This window comes from Solanum lycopersicum, chromosome 3 (genome assembly GCF_036512215.1).
Source record: "Solanum lycopersicum chromosome 3, SLM_r2.1".
Lineage (NCBI taxonomy): Eukaryota > Viridiplantae > Streptophyta > Magnoliopsida > Solanales > Solanaceae > Solanum > Solanum lycopersicum.
This window is the reverse complement of record NC_090802.1, coordinates 64878166-64890074: the sequence shown is the minus strand read 5'-3', so window position 1 is coordinate 64890074 and position 11909 is coordinate 64878166. Positions and strand designations below refer to the sequence as shown.

Below are 11909 nucleotides of genomic sequence, written 5' to 3'. Positions count from 1 at the left end.
ATATATACATACTTAATAAGATATTCTAATTAAAACTAGATACATATAATTGATATCAATAATGTATTAAATATATCAATAATGTGTCAAAAACATGCATTAATCTTTGCTTATTGAAACTTTTTGTTAAGTTCATGACTGGTCAAGACAACTCACCGCAATGATAGTTGTTTCATGTTGATCAATCGGTGTTATTCACTGCCCCTACGACGGGAGAGGTGCACGAAATTTTTTGGTTGATTTTAGTATACAAGGTAAGCAAGCAATTCCCTTTCATACTCTCTCATACTCTCTTACGAGAGAAAAATGATATTTATTTTAAATCAAAACACTATTTTTAAAGTTTAAGCGTAAATATAATTAATCAATCCTAGTTTTAAGGGAGGTGGGTAAGAATGATATTTTCAATAATATATGATATAAAATATTAAAAGTGATGATATATGTAATTGTTTGAAAGTAGAGGTAAAATTAGTATATAGGATAATGATGTATGTCTAATAAAATAGTTTATTATTAGTGATCCAAAAATATATTTGACTTTTTCTCTTTGAAATTTAAGATTTACATTTGTTAAGAGAATGAAAGAAAGACCAAGAGAGCTTTGAGATTTAAGATTGCTAAGAGATTGAAAGAAAGGCCAAGAGAATTTTGAGATCGCTAAACAAGTGAAAGAAAGACTAAGAGAGTTTTGAGAAGGCTTTGTATATTGTTTTACAACTTGTTTGGATTGCTTGTTTTAAGGTTGGATGATTTACAAATAAGAGGCCTCTATTTATACTACTACTTCCTAAGGCTAAAGTATAAATAAAAATTAGGACACAAGTCTCTACTTATTTATAATTTAGTTCCTCTTCTAGAATACTAGTCTATAGAAATTTAAAGTTTTCTAAGATATTTTCTAATGCATTCTAGAATCATCTATTAAAAGATTTAAAAAAATTCTAGAATTTTTCACTAACCTCTCCATAACTCTACATTCTTGCGGCTCTTCATTTTTATGCCAAATTTGAAGGTTAATGTGGCGGGTCATGACACATAATTTAGAAGAACTTATATCAATTAACTAGATACTTTTATATCAGTTATCAAAATAAAACTTATATTAAGCTTTGTCTCAACCTCATCGAAATTGATTCATCATAGTATTAATACTTTTACTGTTAAAGAATGACAAAAAGTCCCAATGGTTAATGAGATGTGTGGACTCTTTATAAGCTTGGACAATTTTCTTCCCTTAAAGCTAGCTTTTGGGGTGTGAGTTAAGCCCAAGACCTAATTTAACATGGTATCAAAGCAGGACCCGTCTCACCCGATGTTAGGGCTCCAAAAATCAAAATTGTCCACGTAGCAGATGTTAAGCACAAATCAGACATCATTGATTAATATAATGAAAAATTAACTTTTGAAATGTAAGTTAAGCATAAGAACTAATTAAACATTTACTATATTGGTTGTCATTTTGGATTTGTTTTTAATTTGTTAGTTATTTTTATAGGTGGGAACTCTTCAGTGGAACATATTATATTTTAACTTTATGTAAGTTAAGCATAAGAACTAATTAAACATTTACTATATTGGTTATCATTTTGAATTTGTTTTTAATTTGTTAGTTATTTTTATAGGTGGGAACTCTCAGTGGAACATATTATATTTCAATGGAACATATTATATTTCAACTAAAGTTAACTAGATTGGGTGTTAAATAACTTATACTAGTTTTTTTTTTAAAATAAAAAAATAAATAAATGAATTTTAGTATATAAAAGGCAAAAAGTCCTAGGAGAGTATGATGTCTCCTTGGCCTAAACTAATATTCACCTCATTTTCCCTACAAATCAGCTGTATTTGACACTCACACACCATCCTCCTAACAAATCTTCCATTCTCTTCTCACATATAATCTAGGTAAAAATTTACCCACATCAACTCTAAAAATACGTGATATATATTTGTCCATAAATATTTAATCTCTTCTAGTTATAATAATAATAATAATAATAATGTATTATTATGATGTTATTAAATCATTTTACTATAGTAAATTTTAGTGTAAATACCCACCCTTGGCAGCAATTACCATGAAGCCTCCAACATCTCCATTGAAGATGAACAAGGACTCTGTTTACATCAAAAAATCCCCTTCATCCTCATTCCTAAACCAGCATCGTCCCGTTATAATTTATACTCATTCCCCCAAAATTATTCATACGAATCCCTGTGATTTTAGGGCATTAGTCCAAAAACTCACTGGTCTTTCGAGTCATAATTCTGACCCAAATACTAATTATCATGACAACAACAGTTGCGATGCCGGGATTGATTCCTCATCAGCTGCCATTTTTGATCCGCTTAACACTAATCAAGATACAAATAATATCGGAACTAATTCATGCTGCATTCCTCAGGAACGAGCCATTTTTGATCTGCCTCACACTATTGATGAAAATGAAAATGAAGATACTGACTTGGATTTCCTGTATTCAGCTTCTTATGAACCACTCTGTAATTATACCGATTCTTTCTACTTCAAATAGATTTTTTAGGACTATTTTTTGTTTGAGGTGTAATAAATGTTCGATATTCCCGTTTTGATTTCAGGGGAATGCATGCAGTATTCATTTAATCATCTATACTTGCTTTTGTTTTATCATCAAGTTAATAATATACCTATACAATTTTTTATTGTTGATAAAAACTTCACGAGAACATTGTGAAAGGGAAAGTGGTAATACCTGAAATGACATTCGTTAGAGCTTCAACTTCACGAAAATATTATGAAAGGGGAAGTGGTGGAACCGGAAATGACATTCTTTGGAGCTTTGAGTCCTGTTGGAGTCTTGGCCCGGTACACTCACGAGTCACATATAAATGCTTTAAAGTTCGATTGGAACATTATGAAAAGGTAAGTGGTGGTACCGAAAATGACATTCGCTGGAGCTTCTAGTCCTGTTGGAGTCTTGGCCCAATGACTCGCAATTCAGGACATAAGTAAATTTCATTTCTCGTACACTCACATATAAATGCTTTAAAGTCCGAAACTTGACCAGGCATAAGTAAATTCCATTTATCGTGCACTCGTATAAATGCTTTATTTTAGGTGAGGATCTTTCAAATATCTCTACCAATAAAGGTAAATCTACCCACAACCATTACTACTCATGCTCCACATTGGGATTACATCGGATAAGATGTTTTACACTCTTTATATGGCTGTGAATGATTTTGCAGTTCAAATTTCACTGAGGACAATAAGATCATGAAGATAATGATGAGAATCTCAAGTTAACCAAGCCAATTGTTTCTCTAGATGATTTAAAATCAAAATGTTGATAAGAAATCCGATCTTATAACCCATGATTAGTAGGATACAACACATAATAAGTTTTCAATACCCAGAGACAGTGATACAACACTAAAAGCAAACGTTAATGGAGACCTCACCAAGGCCAGTGAAAGTTACATCTTTATCTTCTCTCATATAATACAAATGTACAACCACAGGACATACTAGGATATTGCTCCGCGGATGGATCGTATGTCAAAAGATTTTCATCATCTCTTCTTTTTGTCTTCTTTGGCTTTTTCAAGAACTACAGGAGCCGCAGGGATACTGAACCACCATTCCCTTAGTCTTCTAGACCATTTTTCTGTGCTTGCTTTCCGGATAGGTGAATATCTTGTGAAGAGTTCCAGAAAAGTCAGAAGGATTATGTATTTCAAAGGTAAGAATGCCAGAACTAGTGCCGAAACCAAAAAAACACCCACTAACTTCTCGGTTGCCTGAAATGACAGGAACAAGATATGGTTCACAATTCATATTATCTACATCCAAATAAAAATGCAACTACTGTTAGTCACAGTCAAGCAAAGACATTTTGTTTCGAACTCCTATCACGAGTTCAAATCTGTTATGTGAAAGAAACATCTAGGAACGTTTCATTGTATCATCCTGGTTCAGCCTCAGCAGCAAACCAAAGTTTTCAGATTAAAAAAAGAGTAGGGTTCAGTAACCACAAGACTTGTTCATTCATGACAGTTAAGAACCTCTATTTACTAAACAACTTTCCTAATAGGATTGTTCCAGTAACAGAAAACTAGTAAAATTTGCACAAACCTGTGGGAAGATAGACAAAAGTAAAGCGCGAAATTTGAGAAGAACAATGTTTCCATCCTGGATTAGTTCTTCAGCTTGAGATATTGCATTTTGAACAGCCAAAAGTTGCTCCATGGCATTCATTGAAGGTGGAACCATTACTTTTAGTTCATCAACTGTCTTGCCTTGACTTAAGCAGCGATTTATTACCAAAAAGACGGCAAAAAAAGTTAGCAACAGTGCAAAGGCATAGCACAGCCATCCCCTGCAACCAACAAAAAGAGAAAGAAAGAGGACATCAGTGAATATTTTCCAACCACCACATTTTCAACAAATTCCATCCATGCGCGGGAGTGTACAAGGAAACATAGCAGAATACCAAAAGGCAGTTCAACAAAGACTATCAGGCCAGCTTTTAGTTGGAAATGCCACAAATTAAGGGAACAGAGCAATGAATTTTGAGAACCAGGGTGTTTCTTAGGACTTGAAAAGACTGAATAATTAAAGAATCTAATCGGACACATTACACAGATAAAATTAACTAACTACCTGACAATAATAAATGAGAAAACAGAACAGAAAATCATGGACTTCAAAGGGTCTTCCCAGTAAGCCAGAAGAAGAATCCAATTCCCAAGTTGCATCATAGGAGAGAGCAACTCCTGCATGTCAACGAATTTCAAAGGATTAGTATGTGAGGTAACTCAGTTTAAAGATACAGCTCAAAACGAAAATTTGTTGTAAAGAGATACTCCAACGGTTCTGTTCAAAAAAATTGTGCTATGTAAATATTAAGGCAGCTTCATAAAAGTTCTTAAAGACCCACTCCCGATTTCCTCAATAAAATGGCAAAATAATTCAGTTTATCCTCTTTCACCCTACTGTCTCGTTTGAAGCCGCAATAGTTATAATTACCTTCATCACTGCCAAATTGGTGTCAAGACCATCAACTTTCACCCCATCAACCGTAGCTTGTGCTTGCACCACCTTTCTATAGTTGCTTCTGGATTCCTTAACTGCTTTTTCCAAGGGAGTCATCTCCCCCACAGAAATTTCACCCACAACAATTCCTGGCTCATTAGGAACATGCGAACTTGTCCCAAAAACTAAACCCAAGTTGGAAGCCAGGGCTGAAGCTGAAATTGAGTACATTCTGTTTTTAGGTTTGGGAGAGTTTGTCCTCTCCAGTGCCCTCACAGTTGACCTATCTGCAATTGTTTCTAGTATAAGGTCTCCTCCAGGAAGTTGATCACATACATTGAACATAAGAAGATCCTCATAGCAAAGTGAATTTTTGGAGCTCATATCTTTCAGGGCTTGTACTCGCAATATGCCAAATATAGCTTTTAGAAGCGCCTCATCACGCTCAATTCCAGTAATCTGGAATTTAAGTATGAACTGATGCACATGTAGAACTTCCCGAATAATGGCTAACCAATAGTCACGGCGTGTATGTCCTTTAAGCTCAGGAAATTCCATTATAACAGGTTCTGACCTACAACATTTTCCAAAGACCAATAACAAATTTGAAGGCTGCATGAACTAGAAAATAATCTTATAGTGTAGAAGAAATACACAAATTCTGCAGAGAAGTATGACCCACACAGGAGTCATCGTGTGGCATGCCTTACAAGGAAACTGATTTGTACGAGACTGCTTTATCAAAGAGTCTTGTGCCCCATGGTCCAGTTAGTTCAGGTCTAACAATCTGGTTTAAGTCATCTGACAGATCATATAACTTTGGCTTGTCATAAGATACAACACGATGTGCCTCAAAGTAGAGAGCATGATCCGTCAAAGTTAGCCGACCTGAAAATCACAAATACATGACCATGAAATATATCAACTAGGCTAATAGATACACGTAATCCGCACAAGTTCCAAATGATATCATCCCTTTCATCTCTGCAGATCAGAATTTCCAGCAATTAAAACCATTACTACTCGCAAAAACATACCAGGCCATGCTGAAATTCCCACATGTTCAAGCACTGGCTGGGTTGTCACTGTCCCATCTAGCTCCAGAATTTTCTCCCCTCTTGTTGTACGTAAGGCAGACAGATGGGATGACTCAGACTGGTTCTTAAATTTTTTAATTGCCCTGAAAAAGTTCCCAAACAAGCAACATTCTCAACCAATGATTATGAAGGGGCTTCTCATAAGATCTGTAATGAAACAGTTAAGAAAAGATACGCATTATGAATCACATCACTTCACTACACTTCAAAGTAACTAACTAGACCACTACAATCTCACCACTACGAAAGTATTAGCCGACAATAGTGGAACTGCAGGATAACCTTATGCAAGCACACATAGGCTTATAGGATAGTCTTCCCGGCCAAAACACATTTAAACTTGGCACTCCTCTCTCAAGTTGAACTTGGGTAAGATATAAATGATAACAAAAGAAGCCTATAATCTATAATTTAAGCATTCCCAAAAAAATAAAGTAGAAGGAGCACACACAAATAGATATAGAGGGGCACTCATTCACTCTTTCATTTTGTGTGTGTGTAGGACCTGTAGGTAGGGGGAGGGGGGGAATTGTGTCAGTTCTTCTATTCAATGTGAGGAACCTTTTCAACTCTGCCTCCAGGCGCGCTATAATATACCAGATCTATTAGCTGTTAACAGCATACCACCAAGGGTAACATGCAGTATACTCAGAAAATGGCAACACGAATCCAGTTTATATAGTACCTAAAGCATGTGTATATATAATAACAGGGCTAAACAGCATTTTGTGATCCCTTAAATAACTCAAGTACCTATGTCATGTGTTGGTAGAATTGTTTGTGTTATTTACCTTGATTACATTACCCAGGTTAGAAATGAAAATCTATCACTAGAACCTATGATCTGATAAGTTAGTTGGAAGATGAACCACATACTGAAGCAAGCAGCAAAAGGCATAAAGATGATAAAACTCGAAAAGCATGGAACTCAAGAATTTGCAAGTAATAAAATACCGAAGTTGGTATTACCTTTCCAAATAGGTCAAGTACTTGTCATAGACTGAGAATAGAAGTCGACCGCCTGTTGATGATGTAAGCACTCCGAAAATACTATCAGTAACTATCGCATTGGAAATTATAGGAACTGCTGAAGCAATACGGGAAAAGGCCTCAAGACCAGCAGTGACATCTTCATCCATCTACAATTAAATGGAAAGCCAGTAAATAACCCAGAAGACACAGGACAACAAGCAATACGTGACTAATGGACTAGTCAAGAATTTCATGATTAATCCACACAACCAAGGAAGGTTCAGTGGTGTTCAACAAACTAAAAAATCATTCTGTGGAATTAAGGAAAACATGGGAAAGCAATTCATACACTGGCAAAAGGCTGACTTGAAGCTGCTGGAAACTCCCATGCAACCATCATGTCAAATGTAAGGCGTCGAAACTGTTTGTCGCCTAGGTAACCATTTACTTGTATAGACAAGGCAAGAGCCCTGAAGCAACAGTATTCCAAGAAGTTCCTTGCATACTGAGATTTATGCTTTATGGATTCAGAAGCCTCGGCCTCAAAGTTTTCTTGAAGTTGACTCATGGAAATACCAAAGATTCTGCATAGAATCAGATTTTGGTTATTCATATTACGCAATCTAAATTGGAACTTGGCAACCAACTCAATGCTTTTGTAACAGCTAAATGCATCCGTCAGCTCACTCGCTGAATCTACTAGCGGCAATCAATATTGTTAATAATTACTACACTGTATCTAGATACAACATCTCAGTTAAACAAAATGGAAGTCCTGTTTGATATTTGGCATATTATATTCACCTAAAACTGCAGAAGCCTGAAAGACAAGTAAGAATCGGAAACTTACTTTGAGCATTTTCGGATAACTACATTTGCAGCAGGGGATAGCTCTGGCAACCAACTCTTGCCAGTGGATGAAGACCCCATCTCATCTGAATCTTCATCACATGAACTCGGGGTTTTAGTCAACCATTTAAACGACCCCTCTTTAACCAGACCCTCCAGCATAGTTCTGGTTTTACTAACCATTGCTATTCAAAAAACCTCCTCCTCAGATCATTAACCAACAGGAATCACCCACTTAAATCCTTACACAAACCACTGCATTACGAAAAATCAACAATATGAAACACCCCCAAGCTTTCGCATAACACCACAAACAAGAAACACTAGGTCATGAATACTCTCCAAAATCACTTCTTTCACAGATGCCCATAGTCGAAAAATCACAGTTAAAGACTAACTCCTGAAACTCTAATCAACTATTACAAGCGATAAACATCAATTTCTTTGATACGGGTCAATTCAATACTTAAAAGGGGTTTTATAAAAAAAACTCCGATAACCCCAATAGATTGTTTGAAGAGATGAGTAAAGAGCATATACCTGTAAAATCAATGGCAGAAGTGTGAATGAGAAATAGGGAAAGTTAGTTGTGCGAAATCGGGCAGTGTAAAAGCAGATATTGAGGTCCACCGACTCATATATTAGTATGATTATTTTTTGATAAGAGATAGAGACAGGGAATAGGTGAGTATGTGCGTGTCTTGTTGTAGATGGAAAGAGACAAAGACTAATCAATCAGATCGATAATGGCGTCGTCGTCTTGTGAGAGTTAAAACTCTGAGATGAAACTGTGAGAAAGCAGCTACGGTTATAGAAAAGATTTTGGTGGTGTGAAGTGTGAACCACGCAGATAAAAGAAAAAGTATGTAATTTTGGGGACAATACTAATTTATATTTGAACTAATAATAAGTTTTGAGTATGGATTATTCTACTGTTTTTGTTAATATTGTTAATTTTTGCTGATGTTTATGGTTATTATTATGTTATAAGGATACTTTTTAATATGTAAATTTAATAAATTTTAAAATTTATGATCATAAATTAACTTTATTGAAAAAAAAATAATATTTTTCCTATATTCAAATATATAATAAAACTTCATCAAAAAATAATATACTTTAAAAAAAATTTATCAAACCTGGTTAAAAGAGTTGAATATGGCTTTTGGAGAAATTAATTTTGGTGAGATTGGTTTTAGAAATCTATGGATTAAGCACACGATAATTTGAATTTGGTAAAAAATTTTACATCATTAGTTTGATCATTTGTAGGAATTATCCGTAATAACGAACTTGCAAAATGAATCTGAATCTTTTTATTATAGAGATATTCGTCGTTCCTCTTCACCTTAATTGTTATTTGAACAAGTAAAAATTTTATCTTGGTCCGAGTGGGAATATCATTTCTATTCTGCATGTCCATGGAGTTTTGGAAAATCCAAACATAGATAAAGAGGTAAAAAATTCTCGAACGAATCGCATTCCTTCGTATACGTCAGGAGTCCATCGATGAGAAGAGACTGTAAATCCTTAACATTTCCCCTTCTTACTAAGACTACGTAATGTTCTTGTGAATTATGGCCAATACCAAGTATATTGACAACTTTACGTAAGGCAAAGTTTGATTATTTTAGGGTGATAGTGAAAAAGTTGACAAACAAGTCACCCTTCTGGCCACTCTACGACTACTTATTCAATTTTTTCAAATTCATTGGATCCTTTTTCGCATTCGAGAATTCTCCCCTTCTTCCACTCCGTCCAGGAGAGTAACTAGGATTAATTTAGTCACGTTTTCATGTTTCAATTGAACACAATCAACTTTTTATTATTCTCAAAGGATAACATTATTCTCTTTACCAAACATATGCGAAAGAAAGAAATCAATTTTGGTGAAAATTGGGTCTAGAAATTTATGGATTAAGCACAAGATAATTTGAATTTGGTAAATTTCAACTCATTCAAGTCTTAATCCATATTAAAGAAATTTCAATTGAGTTTAAATTTCAACCCGTTTTAAAAATCTTTATTTCTATTAGTATACTGTCTATTCTCATAATAATTTTATGAATTATTGTCTATTTTATATTCATTTGTAACTTGTTTTTTCTCTTGAGATGAAATATAGAATATGGTCATAAATGTTAAATAACAATATGTTAAAATTATCGAAATTAAATAGATTTATTGGGCAACTTGTGATTCAACATCATTTTTAAGTTTATTTAAACCCATAGTAACTTCAAACATATTATAATCTAATCTGATTTTTATTTCGACTAATTTTAATATTAATTCTTTAATTTCAACCTAACCTGTCTACTTAACACACCCCTAAATTACTAACCAAAGAAAATTGTATCAAAATTTATCAAGACGCTTATCAGTTTACTAGAAAAACACCAAAGAAAATAATAAGAATAAATCAAAAGGTCTTCTACAAAACTTAATGATACAAAAACGTGTGTTTGTTTTGTAGTTTGATAGCTCACGTGTTCTACACATTATCGTCTCCTTTTATTTTGATTGCGAAAATTAATTGAAATTATTTGTATACTCCTTTATTTTATTTATTTATGTCAAAAGTTGATTTAGCTATTTTTAATCTTGTAGTTAAAGCTGCAACTACCTATTTCACGTTTTTTATCTTGCAAGTTTAATATTATTTGAGGCGTAAAGAATTGTGTCAGTGGTCTGATGATTTTGTTTCTTTTTTTTACGAAAGAAACATGAAAAAGTTAGATTTTGATTTAGGTAGCAGAACTATAAAATTGATATTGGTTTGATTTGTTTAGATTTAATTTTACATTTTAAAAATTTAATACTATTTGATTTGATTTTAATTTTATTAAAAAACAACTAAATCAAACTGATAAATTAGATATAGAAATTTTATAATTATTTATATATTATTCATAAATAAGATATAAATATTTTTTAAAATTTTAAGTAATTTTGGTATTTTGACTTTATCATTTTCTCAAGTCTAACACGTAAATTTTAATCTATCTATAACAATTACAAGTCCAAGTCCATTAAAATTTATTAATTAAGTCTTTGCCTATCATATCTTACATAAAAAAGTTATTTTTTTCTTAATTGATTCACTTTATTTTGTTTTATAATAATATTTAATTATTTAATTGAACCAACAATAGAAGATTTTCAGTGAATCGTTCGTTAGACTCGTCTAGAAAGCAACTCATATATTATATGAGTAGTGAAAGACGTTTCTTGATTGAGTATACTTCTGTGGATAATACTCCATGCCAGTATTTGGTGTTAAGGTTTATTCCAAGTTTAGTATCCACATATTTTCGTCTAAGAATTTGAATATTTTAACTCGTAGGACTTCGATTGATGCCTGTGGAAGGATGTTTTATACATACACTTATGAGAGAAATGATGTGATTGACTGTGTTCTTGCATTTGATCCATTCACAAGTAGGCGTTTGGCCATGTAATATCATATTACGATATAGTATCATGAGATAGAATCAGCGTTTAGATTTTAATATAAAAATTAACCCACAAGTTTATATTTTGTTATAACAATACTCATATTTTATATCTACTGACCATTTATTTCACATGTAAATAAAATTTATAATCACATCATTACTTTTTAAAAATGTTTATTCTCATCGACATAAAATTTATTATTCTCACTAAAATATAGTCACTTTAACTCACATTTCACGATTCTTGAGTAATAAAATCTTGAAGAGCCAGTGAAAGGTGTTTCATTTTTACTCAAATATATTGATGAAACAATTACTTAAGTGGAGTACAAATAACTTTGTGATAATTTATTATACAATTTTATGATTTTTTATTTATTTGATAATATTGAATAAACAATTGGGGTTATTTTAGTAGTTTTACAAGTTATGAGATTTTAATGTTTATAAAAAAAAATATATAACACTAAAATTTTATATCGCATATCCAAATAAAACTTCAATTTCATTTCATGA

The 11909-nt window shown here is 32.9% G+C and overlaps 2 protein-coding genes across 2 annotated transcripts; one reads left to right on the top strand and one right to left on the bottom strand.

Moving 5' to 3' along the window:
• Nucleotides 1-2081: 2081 nt before the first annotated feature.
• On the top strand, nucleotides 2082-2537 carry LOC138347716 (VQ motif-containing protein 8, chloroplastic). The gene has a single exon (XM_069296031.1). The coding sequence runs from the start codon at nucleotides 2082-2084 to the stop codon at nucleotides 2535-2537; it is 456 nt and encodes a 151-aa protein (XP_069152132.1).
• A 748-nt stretch (nucleotides 2538-3285) lies between these two features.
• Nucleotides 3286-8801, bottom strand: LOC101267791 (uncharacterized). Its single transcript, XM_004235716.5, has 10 exons — nucleotides 8476-8801; nucleotides 7937-8190; nucleotides 7436-7670; nucleotides 7084-7253; nucleotides 6055-6197; nucleotides 5728-5905; nucleotides 5012-5591; nucleotides 4646-4758; nucleotides 4118-4361; nucleotides 3286-3783 (listed from the first exon to the last, which is right to left on the bottom strand). Exons 2-10 carry the CDS (start codon nucleotides 8116-8118, stop codon nucleotides 3556-3558), a joined length of 2073 nt encoding a protein of 690 aa, XP_004235764.1. The 5' UTR covers nucleotides 8119-8190; nucleotides 8476-8801; the 3' UTR covers nucleotides 3286-3555.
• Between the last annotated feature and the right edge of the window lie 3108 nt (nucleotides 8802-11909).